This window comes from Lytechinus variegatus, chromosome 11 (genome assembly GCF_018143015.1).
Source record: "Lytechinus variegatus isolate NC3 chromosome 11, Lvar_3.0, whole genome shotgun sequence".
In the NCBI taxonomy this organism is placed as follows: Eukaryota; Metazoa; Echinodermata; class Echinoidea; order Temnopleuroida; family Toxopneustidae; genus Lytechinus; species Lytechinus variegatus.
This window is the reverse complement of record NC_054750.1, coordinates 16,356,034-16,373,718: the sequence shown is the minus strand read 5'-3', so window position 1 is coordinate 16,373,718 and position 17,685 is coordinate 16,356,034. Positions and strand designations below refer to the sequence as shown.

The following is a 17,685-nucleotide window of genomic DNA, read 5'->3' as shown; positions in this document are numbered from 1 at the left end:
GTGGTGATGATGATGACGATAATGATGATGGTGATGAACATGATGATGATGATGTTGTTGATGATATATTATGATGATGACGACGAACATCGTGGTCGTCCAATTTATTCATATTTGTTGATAAAATTATTTTGATGCATTTTTAAAATAATTTTTCTATTTATTTTTTTATGAATAATTTTCATATTTTTCCATCGAATTATCTAATTCTAGGGGGGGGCTAGAACCGCGCTGTTGAGTATCTAGATATTGTCATGTTAATTTCCCTTAATCCTAGGATGGCGTACACTTTCATGAAGGGGGGGGGGTGCTATTACTCCTGACAACAATAATGTACTCATGTACAGATTGATCCTTTTTTATTACAGACGATTAAATTGCGTGCCATCGACCGTTATTTATAGGCAAATTGGCTTTATTCTTCCCATTTTGATTTTCACGAATAATAAGCAGAGGATTTAGCTGAAAGGTTGGATTGTTAAATGCAGGTACAATCAGACACTACACTAATTCTTTTTTGTAATTAAAAGGTTTCAAAGTAATCGGTGATAAAACGACAGTAAAAAATAATAATCTGCTGGTTTGATTGACTATTTCCACACCCAATGCATGGATTTGGACCTCCATTATTATATGAAGAGTATTATTCGCTGGTAACTTTATAGTCAGGTCCAGATTTTTAAAAATGTGCTCAGAAAAAATTCTTTAGGCATTTTGTGTAAATGCTGATTTATCAATTGTTTTTAGGTAATTCAGGGGTGCTGAATTCAAAAATGTTTTTTTGCCAAACTTGATTCCGACGTTTTCATCGTAATATTAAACAGTTATATTTCAGAAATTTTGCTATGCTATATTTTTGATACCCAGGGTTGCAAACGTAAAGCATCCGATTGATTCGTCAGCCATATCTTTAATTCCAAGATGGCTGCCGTGATTCACAGCTGCTATATTGACAAATAATATGGCAAAATATTTGATAATTTTTTTGAGATGCTGGCAAAATCATAACTTAAAGTTCGAAGATTTTTTCTTGCCTGCATAGCAGAAGCAAGACATATGGACGTCGCCCTTCCGACGGCGGCAATGACTTTGGCGGCGGCGAAGTCAACATCAATTTTTAGCCGAGGCCAAGTCTTTGAATTGTCATAACTTTTAGGGTATAAGTATCTATTTCATGACACTTAAGGTTAAACAGTATCTAGTGAGACAAGTTATAGTTTTAAAAATGTTTTCCAGGGTACCTGGAAATCCGATATGGCGTCCAAAACAGCAGTCTTTGTACTATCCTCTCCAAAAAAATAAAGTAAATAATCTATTGCTTGCTTCAGCGTCAACAAATTAATTTATATTAAAAAGCTTTCAAGGCAAAAATGCATAAGGACATGATAGTCAGTGAGTGTATCAGAGAATACAAGATGACTGACCTTCCAAAATGGCGTCAATAAAGGACATTGTAACTGTGAAATGGTCCAAATTAATATAAAATCCACCTGGTAAACATAATTTTTGGGTCTACCAAAAAGAAAAGAAAAAAGTAATGGTTCAAAAATAATAGAGTAAAAAATATACATTGGAAAAGTTTCAAGGTTTGTCAGTGGTGCAAATGGTCAAAAAATGCATGATGACTTCTAACATGGTTGCTGTTTATTTGGGAAAAAAAAATGATGCACAGTGCATTCATGCTGTCTACCTAAAGACATTTTTTTTTCTTTCCCGTGATTTCAAGGGTCAAATAATATAGGTTAACACGAATTGCAGGGATACGCTGTTGTCCAAAATTGAAGAAGGCTCGCATAATTGCATTCAAATTGGCCACCATTGATAAAAATGCCAATACTTCATAATTTATATTACTCCATGTAGAACCATTAGTTTTGTGTCTGTGCTATGTTTTTAAGGCTCATAAATATTAATGTTGAAAGGTACAAAATCAGGCAGTGGTGCAAAAATATGTAAAAACCCGAAAAAAAACTTTAAAAATTTGGTACACTTTTACCTAAAAAGTACCATTAAAAAGCACTTCAAGACATGTAGTTTTAGTGCTTAGAACTATTCTAAGGTTACATAAGTAGGGAACAACGGTAATTTTGATGCAATTTTAGAAGTCAGTTTGGAATAAAAAAAAAGGGGGGAAATTGACCAAATTGACCATCTTTGTTACTTGTCCCGATATATTATTTGAGCCTTCAAACCACAATAGCATAGACACTACATATTCTTTTTTTTCACATAGCTATATATGCCTATGATTATTTTTAACTAAATGGCACTCATGTTCGACGCATTTCTTAATCCATCTTTGAGGTTTTAAAATGGACTGCTTCATACCATTGTAACTAATCCAAACTGAAACAATACGGTAGACACCAAAATCACATCTCCCAGGTGGATTATTAATGAACTGTATCCATTATTAAGTAACAGCAGCCATCTTTGACTCCTTTTTTCTGAAGCCATCTGGGATTTTTGGATATACAGGACCACTGACTGTCCTTTCAACTTGCCCTAATGTATTACTTGACCCTTCAAACCATGGGTTAAACACCATAATCATATACCCCAGGCGGATATGAAACAATCTATGTCAGTTATTTGGTAACAACGGTCATTGTGAACTCCAGTTTTTGAAGCCATCTCGCATTTTTTTTACATACTGGAACCACTGACTATCCTTGTAACTTGTCCCAATGTAATATTTGACCCTTATAGAGCCACATGTTATACACTAAAATCATATCCTCTAGGCGGTTATTTAACAAACTGTGTCGGTTTTAACTTAACGACAGGCATTTGAGACATTTGCATTTGAGACATTTTTGCAAACCATTGTGGATTTTTGGACATACAGGATTACTGACTGTCCTTGTAACTTGTCCCAAAGTATTACTTGACCATTTAATCCATAGATGAGACACCAATTTCATATTTCCCAGGCAGATGTTAAACAACTATGTCGGTTTTTAGATAACAACAGCCATTTTAAGCTCGGATTTTGAAAGCCATCTTGGATTTTTGGACATAGTGGATCGCTGACTCTCTTTGTAACTTGCCCCAATTTAATACACGACCCTTAAAACCACCATTTGATAAAACTCAAATCAAAGGCACTAAAATACACTTTTAGAAAATTTATCCTTAAAATAAAAGAAGTTCCTGCAGCAGAGTCTCGAGAACACCTGTAATCTTACCAGATTGTGTTATCTTACAGAAAATTGGTATTTGGTGTATGTAATCTTACAAATTTCCTTAAAGGACAAGTCCACCCCAACAAAAACTTGATTTGAATAAAAAGAGAAAAATTCAACAGGCATAACACTGAACACTGAAAATTTCATCAAAGTCGGATGTAAAATAAGAAAGTTATGACATTTTAAAGTTTCGCTTCATTTCACAAAACTCGGTATGCAAATGAGGGAACTGATGACATCACTCACTCACTATTTCTTTTGTATTTTATTATATGAAATACTTTGATTTTCTCCTCATTGTTATGTGAAATGAAGTTTCATTCCTTCCTGAACACGTGGAATTCCATTATTTCAACATTTTGTGCTTCTGGCAAGGAGGTCCTCATCATCGAATTCGTAAAAATTGCACAATTCAAACAATAAAAAAACACAAAAAAAATAGTGAGTGAGTGACATCATCGACTCTCTCATTTGGATGTAACTGGCTCTTTCATATAACTATTTTGTTAGAAATAAGCGAAACTTTGAAATGTCATAACTTTCTTATTTTACATCCGATTTTGATGAAATTTTCAACATTGTGCTTGTCTGATTTTTTGCTATTGATTCAAATCAACATTTTTCTGAGGTGGACTTAATCTTTAATTTAAACACCATTTTCCCCTTTTTAAACAGATCCGTTCTGTTAAATTGCAGCAAAATTCCTGGGGAGCGTTTCATGAAAGGATTTTATCCAACAAGTCTTGTTTTATCCGACAATTACCATAGTAACAGTACCTGTTAGCCAATCAGAATCAGGGAGAGTTGTCAGATCTGACAACTTGTCGGACAAAAATGTTGATGAAACGCTCCCCTGGGGAGCGTTTCATGAAAGGATTTTATCCAACAAGTCTTGTTTTATCCGACAATTACCATAGTAACAGTACCTGTTAGCCAATCAGAATCAGGGAGAGTTGTCAGATCTGACAACTTGTCGGACAAAAATGTTGATGAAACGCTCCCCTGTTTTATGAATTTACAGAATGATTCTGTTATTGCTTTCTGCAAAATCTTAATTTTTCTGTAAAATCATGGGTTTTTTAACAGTGTAGGTAAAAGATAAATTACGCCATCTTGGATTTCCAGGTACCCTGGCATGCTTATTTTCACCCTGCCTGTATCAGTTGACCTTTCACCCCCTACACCATTGAATATGCATCGAAAATTAATGTCTAAGGTGAATAAAGAGTTGGTTATGTTAATTTTCAGTGAATGGCGGCCATCGTAGACGCCATTTTGAAAATAACTACTTTCCCCGGATGCAGTTTTTTAATATGTTATTCCTGAGATCAAATAGTACAAAAAACAGTCGAAAAAGCATTTTGTTGCAAGTTTTGGGGGTCAAAATAGAGAAAAAAAGTGTGTAGAATGGCGGCCATGTTTAGGTTTATATAACTCTATGGATGTAGCCTACTTTGTTATTTCATGCGCGTGCGTTTGCTCACGCAACAATGGAAATCAAGCTGGCATTTGTTACATAATAACGCGCCTGTGTGATGCACATGCGCATAGATATGACATATGCTCAGACTTCGTACTTGTACTTCTTAGAGTTGTCATGACATAAATGAATACAGAATCTACTTGGAAATCCGGCTTTTATTGTAACAAATGCAAAAGTGGAGTAACATGATTTTGAAAAAGTGAGATTTGGAATTCATCGTAAATTTTAGTGCACGTAACCGTAACCACAAAATATGGTACGTATTGACTGGACCTAGAAGTAAGATAAAATATCAGTTGAAATTCAATCTCATTTATTTAATTATAAATCCAAAGACGCATATCTTGATTTGACGCAAAATGTCCTGTTATTCATGATTGTGATGTTTGAGGCTTGATCGATCAGAATTTCTATAAGCTACATGTACAAAAAATGTATAATAGGATCATGAGTATTGAAAACGGCATCGTTGCTTTTATTTTATTAATCGCTATGATGAAAAATATAATCTAGGGTTATTGATAATCAGATGATGATAATGATGATGTTGGTGATCATAACGATGATGATGATGGGGATGATGATGATGATGGCGATAATTAAAGTTATGATGATAATGAATATGATGATAATTAATGATGATGGTGATGATAATGATGAAGAAGATAAAGATGATAGTGATAATGATATGATGAAGAAAATAATTGTGATAACGACATGATGATACTAAAGGTACTTTAGTGATAATGAAAATGATTACTAAAGCAACAAGGGTGATGAATATGAGGATGACGATGATGACGATGATGATGATGATGATGATGACGATGATGATGAAATTGGCGACAATGACTATTTGTATGAGTGATGACGACAATGATGTTGATGAGGGTAACGAGTTTGAAGATATTGAAGACGATGATAAACGTGATGATGATAATGAAAATGATGATGATGATGGTTGTGATGATGATGATGATGACGACGATGACGACGATGATATTTATGATAAACATACATCCCAATATTCTATATGTCAATAGAATAAATCAACTACGAATCGCTTCGATGAGCGAAAGTCAGCCCAAAGAGGGCAGCACACCACTAACCAGGGATTTGGTGGTATAAGGAGAAGAGGGCAGAGCGAATCAGCTGTAGAGGCTAACCCAGGACAGCTGTATAATAGACGACGATGGATGAGCGATGACAGACAAAAAGACATTAACCATTCGAAATATCACTGGGAGAAGAAGAAGGCTCTTAACAGCTCCAAATGTAAACCTACCGATGTTAAAGGTAAGTAGGCTATGTACATTGGCGGCGGAAGCCTAAAATTTTAGGAGGGGACAACCAACAATTTTTTGACTAGCCAAAAAAAAAAAGAAAGAAAAGGTTCTCAACCAAAAAAAAAATTTAGGGGGGAAGTAGGAAAATAAATTGACAAGCAAAAAAAAAAGTCATCAACAACAAATTTAGGGGGGACCGTCCCCCTCCTCAAATTTAGGGGGGACACGTCCCCCCCCCCCCGCTTCCGCCGCCTTTGGCTATGTATATGTATTTTTTAAATTCCGAACCGACATATAAATCTGGAAATGACTAAACGCTTACTGCCAAAATGTACTTGAATTTACTTCCCCCTAACAATCATAATAAAAAAGAAACAAGTTGTTAAGAGCTATGGTAATATGACATTATATACAAAATCTATACACTCGCAATTCTTTTCTTAGCAGGACTTCCCGCATTCATTCGTTACAATCGAAAACATCATGAAATTGTAGTGAAATTTTACAACTAAAGACCTAAGGATGGCTTAGGGCCGCCGGGTTATCGGAACCTGACAGTTTCAAAACTTGGGGGAATGGGGACAAAAAAAGGAAAGGAAATGAAAAGAAATGAAGAAGTGTAAAACGCATGATATTATTTCCTCGGCATTGTGTTTAAAACCAATCAAAGCATGAAATTTTCATTTAAATTATATTTTTGGCTTGCTCGCTTTGCTTGTTAGTGACTTCGGATAACCACGAAATTCCCCATACGCCATTGTTCCTTTAAATATTTGTTGGCTCATCACGCTATACTGAACATTACAATGCAATAATTCAACGCGATAATAGATGAAGATGTTTATGAAGACGAAAGCAGCCATCATTAGATCGGTAGAGAGGAAAAATTAAATATTTCCATGCATACAAGCTCCAAAGGTTTGATGGATGAGGAGAAGTAATCTAATGAAATACTGAACATTAAAATGCAACAATTCAACGTGCTTTCGTCTTAATGAACATAATCATTTACATTAGTAAATGAAGATGTTCATTAAGACGAAAGCACCCATCAGATGTAAGCTAATAAAAGTTCATGTGAAGAGAAATTCAACGACATTAAAAAATATTTTCATAATGATTGAAGATTTATGTGGTTGTCGATTTTCGTTTTCAAGTATTATATGCAATATTTTGTTTGATGAATTGATAACAGTTACTGAAGCTAAAATCGAAGCACCAGGCTCAGCTCCAATCAGAGATAGAAATCGTCATGTCACAGACGAACCCGTACACGATTCCGTAAACGAACCCCTCGATGACCAGGCCCCAGACACTAAGAGCGATGTGACCGAAGTACAATCAGAAATCCCGCCCTCTATCGAACAAACAGAAAGAGCGAAGAAACGCAGGAAGAAGAAGAAAAAGAGAAACAAAAAGGTACTGAACCAATTGAGGATAAAAAGTAAACAAAAATCCTTCTCTTCTGACTTCACTTTGTTTAAATGGGAAACATCTTGAAGAGTTGTTTTAGGGTAGATGCAAATTCTGAAATTTCTTTATCCTTCAGGGGATCGACGGGCATTTCTTGGTGCAAAAATCCCTTTTTTGTATTGTATTTATTTTTCCATTCATAAAAAACATGCAAAATACAAGCAAAATACATGAGATATAATTACAAAATAAAATATGAAATGAATATATATGAATGGCTGTATTGCCAACCCAAAGTGGTAATTAATAATTACCACTTTGGGTTGGCAATCTCTATTCTGCCTAGGGGTCCAGAACGTAATAAATGATAGATCAAATTGTACTATAAACATCTTCAACAACCGAAGCAGAAAAGAACGGCATTAAACAAGATATAAAGTAATGAAAATTAGACAATAGACCCTTTAAGAAAATTTTGCACCCTTTTCATAATATATTCAATGTAAGACGGTAGGCCTATCCTAAAAATATAAAAGAGGCCGTTATATATAATGCATTTGGGGTACGAAATTGACTTCCATACTTATTCTTAGAACATTTGCGAAGACTAGGCCGATTCTTTCATGTTCTCTTTTTTTCCATCATCTTCTCTTTCTATGTCCAGTCGCCAAGTGATCAACGCCGTTCAGATTTACGTCACCATAAAAATCCTTTCATTGTCGATGATGATGCATTCGATGATGACGACGACGATGTGGAAGGGGACGACGAGCAAGAAACTTCACAGGACGATTACGAAGTAAGTATTAACTACATAAAACTTCACATTCATATTGTTAAATTTATTACCAGAATTATTGTCTTGTAATACGACTTGAATGATATATATATATATATATATATATATATATATATATATATATATATATATATATGATTTTTGTATAAGTGTAACCCCTTGCTGATGATAAAATTCCCTTCTTCCGTTTTATTGGGTAACGTGAAATGTGCTTGTTTTTTTTTTTTAGTTTGTTCACCCGTTCCCCTCTCGCACTGGATGGAAGGTGTCCAATCCCAAAGAAAGTAGTAGTCAACTTACTGATTTAGGTAATCAAACACGATCAAAATGAATTGAGTAAATCCATCCGTCCGTCATTCCCTTTCCTTTATTGTTTATTTATTTATTTTTTTTGCAAACTGATGTGTATTTCTTGATTTATTTTTCAATCAGGTAAAACGTAGAAGTTCTCGTGAACGGAAAAAGAAACGTAGACGTAGTCACAAAGATCTCAAAGAATCCTCATCGGGTGAAGCAGAAGAGAAAGTGAGAGCTACTAATATCCCATCCTCAGCCTTAAAATACGAACCACTTACAAATCCACAACTTAAAGGGAATACTAATCTACGCAACATTCCTCAAGAATATCGAAAGAGGGCAGCAGCACTGAGGACGCGTTCGCCGACGGACTACATGTTGAACGGATTTTCTAAAGCTTCCATGCGGGTTTTCGAGTTTGCTACGGGTGCATGCGCGAACGCAGACTGCGCGTACAACACGAGAACACGAGCCGGAGCATGCAACCGGAATGCACCTTGCATGACGTCACAACTTCCTCCGATACTAGCTCGAGGGATCGTCGGCGGGGGCCGTTTTCAAAAAATATCTTGTCTAGATGATAAATCGGAACAAGGCCAACGTTATTTCGCTGGTTCCACGTCTTTCACACATTCCTCACTCCCACCGTTACTGAACCTACACCGCGAGCATGCGCAGTGGGATGGAAATCATCAGTGACACATTCGTCGTCGATGTAACAACTATGTAATGAAACTGATGGTCCAAATCAGTTTTGAACCCTCAATCATTTTGAACAATAATTATTATAAGGATACTTAAAGGATTATGTAAATCTTTTAACTTTGATTGATATCAAGATGAAAGGTGGATTGAGATATTTTACACAGCTTTTTTTTAAATCAGATTAAGCTGGCCCGATAAATATTTCGGAATTCGCACGCCCAGTTTATTCACCCAGAAGTTGAACCTCGTGATTAATTCTTCATTGGATCATAAAACCTTATATGATATTTCTTTTCTCTCGCTCTCTATTTCTCTTCATTTTCCCCTTTTCTTCTCCTTGTTTTTCTTTTTCTTCTTTTTCTTTTTCTTCTTCTTCTCAAATGTCAATTTATCCATCTGCTTTAATACGTAACTAAATACATGAGCTGTGCCCCATATTATCAAACATAAAATTTAACAAATCTCAAATTTGTTATCGTAGGCTTTCATCACTGACGTCTAAAAGTAAATGGTGTGTAAGTAGTGATAAAATTGGGAAATCGTTTATTAAATTACATTAAAGTAGCACAATCTGTTGAGTCGTTCTTATACAAATTTATATTTTTAACCTAGGAGTCCAGTCCTTCCCCTATTTCATGAAAGCTGTTGAATGCCTCATGCGAGGAAAAAAGGCCCTTCTAATCGCACATCGGAAGTTTTTTATACTTGGATAACTTCCTTAATTATAATCACATGGATTATTAATCAGGAAATGTATACATCCTTTATTAAGAGTAAGAGAGAGAAAGTCGGGGTGGGGAAACACAGAAGCAAAGAGAGGGAGAGAGAAAGAGAGGGGGGCGGAGGTTGAAGAGGGGAGAGGGAAGAGAGAGATCGACAGACAGACACAGTGAAAGAGAAAATGCGAAGAATGGGATATTTTATTTACGAGAGAAAATCATCCAAATTTTGGTATACGATAGGGTTCGATTAAATCAATGTTTGAAATCAAACAAAAATACAATGGCCAATCAGATTCAGTGTTGCATGAGCAGTTGATTAACCAGACTGACCACTAACCAATTATTATTTTTAATTGCAATTTTGTATAATGGGCCAAGGCAAATGAAGTTTCTCTTCGTAACATCTTTTTGAGCTCATCTCCCGCATACTCTGTCAATGCTTTCGATGGAAAGCAAAATTAGGAAATTGTAACTATAAGCTCTCTACGCAGGGAGGTGTTTCTTGGAAGGACTTGTTGGGCATTTTATAATCTTCGGATACCTGCTACTCGGCCTACAAAAATGAAGGAAACTCAGAACTGACTTGTCACACAATAGATATTATTGAACAGTTGCACAACTTGCCTGTTAATCTGGTGTTTGACCTCTAAACTGATTTATTCATACAAATCAGAATGATAAAGTTCTACTCTTGCTTATTGAAGACGACCAGTGCCAAGAATTACATCACAATTAAATGTTGGGAGTTGGCGCGAAAATCCTATAGCTTCGATTGTGATCATACTCGATCGATGGTGATAAGATTTCGGACAGGAGGCATCAGAAGATCATTTCATGAAGAGTTTAGTCAGTGATTGCAGTTGACTAACCTGCTCTCATCCAGTCAAACTGACTCCCCCGTTGACCGATTTATACAGACTTATTATAATAAACAGATGCACAATTTCGATATAGCAAGTACGCTATCAAAATTATCGAATGATTTCAGGGGCCCATTTCATAAAAAGTTACAACTATTGAACCTTTACCGTTATGACAACTACCATGGCAATCTTGATTGGCTGCTGAGCACTGTTGCCATGGTAGTTGCCATAGTGGCAAAGTTACAACTGTTGTAACTCTTTATGAAACGGGCCCCTGGAACTTTAAATTGTTATTGTAAATTTGTCATTATGCCTATAAAAAGTTTAATGAAACGGGCCCATATAATCTTCAAAATAATAATGCTATAATTTCATGTTAGTTGCCTGTGAAATATTGAATAAGAAATTCTAAAATGCATGATCCCGGGGTGAATTTAGAATTATTTTTGGGAAGGGAATTCAACACATTATAGGCTAATATCTTTAATCAAGATTTAACCTTTGATAGTCCTGACATCCCTTGCTGGAAGATCAAAGATCAAACTGTGGAAGAGGAGGTGGAGTGGGGGTTATATCAAAAGAGAGTCCCTTCGAATTCGTGTTGACGTAATCGTTCATTAAAAAAAATATCTTAATGTCTTTGGGCTAACTTTGTGTGAGATAAAATTTCGGATATATGCCTGCAACTCTGGATTTAGAATTAATTTTCTTTCGCGCATCTTAGTCTCTTCACCTCTCTCAATTTTTACATCTTATTTCCCACATGTTAACGAGATATACATGTATTACCCCCTCTCTCCCTCTCCCTCTCATTCTCCCATTGTCTCTCTCATTTACCTTCTTACATATTCTGATTTCACTTAATTGCCTCACTTCTCATTCATTCCTCGTCTCCCTTACTTGTCAAGAAGAAGATACAGTCATCGAGGTTTCGAAAAGTTTACAAACTCATATTTTTTTTAATCACGAAGATTTCATGACGTCATGCCTTTCACTCGGCCTTTTCTCGGCGATGCAGCTGTCACGAGCCTATCCGATTTTCAATGATGTTTTCTTACATTGTTTCATTCTGAGAGTGGCAAAACATGTTTTGCGCGCTACACACAAGACATGGGATCTGTCACTCCGTATTTGTATGATTGACGTTGTTGCTTCTCGAGACATAGTAATTAGAAAGTGTCAAACGTACAGATGTCTTTCTTTTTGTGATTTTTCGTTCTCACCTGGACTAAACTATGTTCCTCAGCAGCATTTGAAACCGAAAGCTTTATTCTCATTTAAACACTGAAGATCAGTTGAAGTCTTTGACCGTCTTTTAAGGAGTTCTGTCCAAGGATTATAATGCTTGATCAATACCCATCGAAAGCTTCCTCAACGTTTGTAATTACCAACACGTTTATTAAATTAAAGAATCATAATCCGTTGGTTGCAAAATAGCTACCATGATCATCATCGCATAAACAATAGTGGATTAAAGTCTTTTCTCTTTATTTTATTTTCTTGGCAAACATATTATATGATCCATACCGGCTGTTCTTTTTAATTTTTTTTCCTCAATGTAAAAACTTAATCGTAAAAGCGGTTTTGACTTTTGAAGATCCTTTGATCGAAATTCTGCGATATCGGTTGATCGATACATTGATGCTGTCGTCTGCTGAAACACCCGTTCTGTTGGAGTGCACATAGGATCGTGTTTAGAAGGATGTTTACGACGTTGAAGTACGTGATTATCTTCATGATTATGCTTCTGGAATCTCAGGAGATTACAGCTCTGCCTCGTCTTCTAGGGGGAAATAACCCAGATGATGATAGCGACGAAGGTGAGAAAATTAAAAACCTCCAGTTTATAGTAAGAAATGTGATAGAGATGATGATGGTGATTATAATAAAACAATAACACAGGGCAATAACAGCTATGATAACAATCAAACTGATATTGATATGACTATAGTGGTATACTACTACTACTGCTACTACTACTACTACTACTACTACTACTACTACTACTACTACTACTACTACTACTACTACTACTACTACTACTACTACTACTACTATACTACTACTACTACTACTACTACTACTACTACTACTACTACTACTACTACTACTACTACTACTACTACTACTACTACTACTACTACTACTACTACAACTCTTCCACTACTCTACTACTACTACTACTACTACTACTACTACTACTACTACTACTACTACTACTACTACTACTACTACTACTACTACTACTACTACTACTACTACTACTCTACTACTACTACTACTACTACTACTACTACTACTACTACTACTACTACTACTACTGTTTCTTCTTATTCTACTCTTACTACCACCACCACCACTACTACTACTACTACTACTACTACTACTACTACTACTACTGTTTCTTCTTATTCTACTCTTACTACCACCACCACCACTACTACAACTTTTCCTATTCATACTACTACTACTACTACTTTAGGCTTACCACAACTTCCGGACCCATCATCATGATCAATAAAAAAAAATCACGTCATTGCAACATCCTTGGCCTAAAAATTGTACTTTCTTGGTTCACCAACGATTTGCGATCAACCTGGTTTACCATTATGAACTTATAGAAACATATTCTAAACAAATGTTTTAAAGCTAAACAATGTTCACTTTCTAAGCAATTAAAACAAATATCCGAATATTCATATCGTTTTTATTTTACTACTGGGATGTGAACATTTAGCGGGGGGGGGGGGGTTCAGCAGGTTTTAGCATTGTAAAAAATTTACACATAATCCAAACGATGTATGTTTATTCATCGTTATAACACTGTTCAATGATATGCAGCTTGTCGTACGAAAGTAAATAAAATCGGGTGGCAGAAGCTATTGCATCTAATATTAGTTGAAATCGATCAAGCTCCCTCAAACTTCTACTAAAAAAGGAATGTAGATATAATTATGCTCTTATTAGCAATTGTTTGAGATCACTTGGGATTATCTCTGCAGACTGTACCTTATTCATAAGGGAGGAAGGAGATTACAATCACAGTTGTCCTTGCCAGTATTGTTAGTGATCTCACAATGAGGCAATCCAAAAAAATGAAGGACTCCCGCGCAATGTACCAAATATCAACCTATGGCAAATGATAGAACGCAGACAAGAATAGATGACGAATGCAGTCTTCAACAATGCTGTGTCGTACCAGTGCCCCTTTCGAATCTGGCATGATATCAGTAAATGTTTCACTAAAAAGGGGGTAAAATTAAATCTCACGGGGCACATCTTAGCGTTTATTATGGAGGATTATTATATGACGAGATTATGGCAGGTTTATAAGAACATCGGTTTGCAGGGCATGATCAACTTATTCGTTTTTTGTTGAGGATGCTTGCCCCCCCCCCCCCCCTTCCCGTCACTCGTCATCACAAGGTCCTTCTCTCCTTTGTATCTTTAAGCTCGTTTGAGCTAGTATTGGCCAAAATCAGTCTTTATGATTATGTCAGAGGCGGGCCCAGGATTGACAAGTTGTATGTGTGTGAGGGTGTGGTGGGGTGATATACTTAAAATTCTGCCGAGCAAAAAAAGCGAAGGGGGAGGGGGATGTCTGAAGAGACAATTTGCCTTGTGGCGATAATGAGCCAACATTTTTTTAGGGACCAGACATCTCGGGTAAAATTCCGAATAAACCGCAAAAAGCAAGCGAGCGATCAACATTTTTGGAGCTTCAGGTCCGTGACCTGGTCTGTTCACTATTTGAAATTATTGCGTTTGTAGGGTTTGCAAAAGAGAAGAAATAACTTTTGTTCGTTCTTTAATGTATATCTATATTCGTCGAATTCCCCTTAAACATGTTAAATGTCGGCCGAACGACTTTGTACACAAACTGCCCACTTATTCGAATTTAAGGGGCTCACTCGCTTGACCGACTATCTTATCCCAAGTTAATGCATTATAAAAAAAAATAAACCCCATACTATTTTTATCAAATATATGAGTGGAATAGCTTTAATCACTTTACAGTTCCTGAAATTACAATTTCGAGCATAATCATGCATTGTTATTCGTTCAGTAGTCATTTCTTGCCATCCAGCAATAAAATTGGACTAAATTATCAAATCAATCAATAAATGTTAATAAATAATGACGATCAAACAAGAAAAAAAATCTTTACACGATAAGCGCGAATGGCGAGAAAATGTCATATTACTATGACATATTTGGCTGAAAGTTAGCTTTGTAAGTTAAGTAGGTTATTAGTGCAATTAACGCTCTTGTTTATGACTTACTTTCATGTATTAGAATACGTCAGCCCTCGCGTTATTTCTTTATTGAAATCTCATTTGCTTATGATAGTTTAATTCAAACCAATCATCGCCTCTGTAGTTTACCCAAAGTTATTTGGACATGCCACTAGAGGCAGCTGCAAGATTAAAAAACAACTTGATTTATTCATTGATCATAATGACGTGTGATAATTAATCAAAATCAATGCGAATAAATACAATTTGACATTCGTAACATTAGCATGCCCATATCTACAATAATTATTTGAAATTGGTATTTAAGTTAATGGTTAAAGACTTCAAAATGATAGCAAGCATATACTCTTCTCGGAAAGCAATATTGAAAGTCAAATATATGTACATATTTAGCAAGTTTTCATTCATTTTTCTTCATGTCCTCATGCATGCAGCGGTCAACAAAGAAGCAAATTCAATCCGGACCGGAAACGATTGATTGAGATTTTTATCGGGGTCAGGATCACCATACGGGGCGCATTTCAAGTTCAGGAAGGGGGTTCACTTAAAGGATTAAAAGGGATTGAACAATATGAAAATATGAATAGATAACAATCTACAGCTATGTGTGACTTGATACACAAGAAGCAAATATCTCGGACAAATATTAATTCTCCAAGAAAGAAAGTATCATTCTTAAAATATTTTCTGTCACGGATTAAAACGAATTCTAGGAGGCACAATTATCAGTTTATTCCGAGGAATGCTTTGTTCTCATGTGTCAATTTCAGTGATGAAAAGAAAAAAGTGCAAGGATGGACTTCCATTTCAAATTTAAAGAAAGGGATTATCTATCTTTGATGCTTATCGAAAGAGGCCAAAAATATCACTTTTTATAAGAACATAATAGATAGCACGTTGAGATTCAAAGGCATTAGGCCTATTTTGGGAAGTAATATGTGTAAAGATTGGAATCATATTTTTGGTGATAAGAGGAGGTAATAGATCTATCAATAATATTTATATCAGTGTTATATCAGTAAGAGGATGTACGTGGTGCATCGTTTATTGTTTTTCACAGATTTGGGAACTTTTTTTACAACTCATTACAATAGTAGATTTGTAGGACGGTAAATACGGTCAATACAATTTCATAAACGGTCTTATAATGTGGAAATAGAATTGTGGCCGGTTTTGAAATGATATAATCATTTATTTTTTCCTCTTTATCTTAAAGTGAATCATACCCCGAAATCAAACAATTTTATGTACCCCAATCAATCTGGTAACATGAATCTACCCCTAACATATTAAACGCGAAGCAGGGGCGGATCCAGGATTTTTCAAAGGGGGGGGGGACATTTTCCCGGGGAAAATTTTGAAAAGCCAAAAAGAAAAGAAAAAAGGGTTTTAACCAAAAAATAAGGGTATTTCGTCCACGACAAAAAAAAAACAACTGTCGTCACCTTCAAGGGGGGAAGGGGGGAATTTGTTTTAATGGATTTTTTTACATTTTGATTGTGCCTCTCAAAGGGGGGCACAGCCGGCCCGTGCCCCCACCCCCCATCCGCCATTGACGCGAAGGTTATTTCACGTTCACTGTTACTTTTAAGATGAATATACATAAAAATGGATAGATTCTATTTTTTTCCCGTTTTATTTTTCAGAGAACTTCAGACCTGTCATACCATGGAATTATAGAGCAGACAAAGGTATGATAAAAACGAATCTTCCGATTGTATTTGCGTTATTTTATTTCCTTTGCACTGTTTTTGTTGTTTCTTTGACGATGTTATTGTTTATGAGTAAATGCTCATGTCGCACGATATAAACAAACAGAAATGTGATAAAGACGGATGAGAGACTAAAAATAAGTACATGTATACAGGAACGTTCGCCTGAAAAGCCAGATGTGTATAGCATAGCAATATAAAGAGACCAAAATTCATATTTCAGTTCTGAACAAAAAGTATAAATGACTTATTTTCGATCGAGATGACGTTAAACTTTTGATTACAGACGTCTCAAGCATAACAGTCAGCAAAGAAATGAAGGAATGTTAATCTCGCTTTTAAAATGAGAGGAAATCCGCCCCCACCCCCCCAAAAAAAAGAAACAAACAAAATAAAGAGCTGAAAATGTAAAATAAGAATTTCTAAAAATAAATATGAAAATTCTAAAAATAAGTAGAAAAGAGTTAAATGAAATACGAAGGGCTTCAATTGGCAATGGGTTAAAACAAAGCATTTGCAATCGAGGTAGGGATAAGGGTCTGCGTATTCGCATTGCTGTCAAATGCAATTATTATTGTTGTGCTATTAATCGTCGGTTTCACGTGCACAATTAGCAAAATTTCGGCTGCTATTAAATTGCAATATTACACAGAGGAAAATATATTTCGACTCTATTAGTGATTACATTATTTTGTACACACTCAAATTGGGCAACATACTGTCCAGTGTGTTGGGTAATGTATGTTGGTAAAAATATGTATATTCTGGACAAATTTTATCCAATTGAGCAAATCTATTACCTAATTATTAGTTTTTATTACCCAATTTGGACCGATTTTAACAAATAGTTAAGTGGACAGTATGCTGCCCAGTGATGGTAAAAATGTGGCCTTTTTGTCCAACCTTCCTAAGAGTATATAGTAATGATTACATTTTTAACACCTTTTCCGATTCGAATTAC

At 35.6% G+C, this 17,685-nt stretch overlaps 1 protein-coding gene across 1 annotated transcript in view; it reads left to right on the top strand.

Annotated features, from left to right (window-relative positions):
- Positions 1-11,889: 11,889 nt before the first annotated feature.
- Positions 11,890-17,685, top strand: part of LOC121424150 (carbonic anhydrase 13-like) — a 10,410-nt gene continuing 4,614 nt past the window's right edge. The window contains exons 1-2 of the mRNA XM_041619760.1: positions 11,890-12,576; positions 16,659-16,703. Coding sequence (XP_041475694.1) covers positions 12,459-12,576; positions 16,659-16,703 — 163 coding nt within the window. The 5' untranslated portion in view covers positions 11,890-12,458. The remainder of the gene's footprint in view (positions 12,577-16,658; positions 16,704-17,685) is intronic.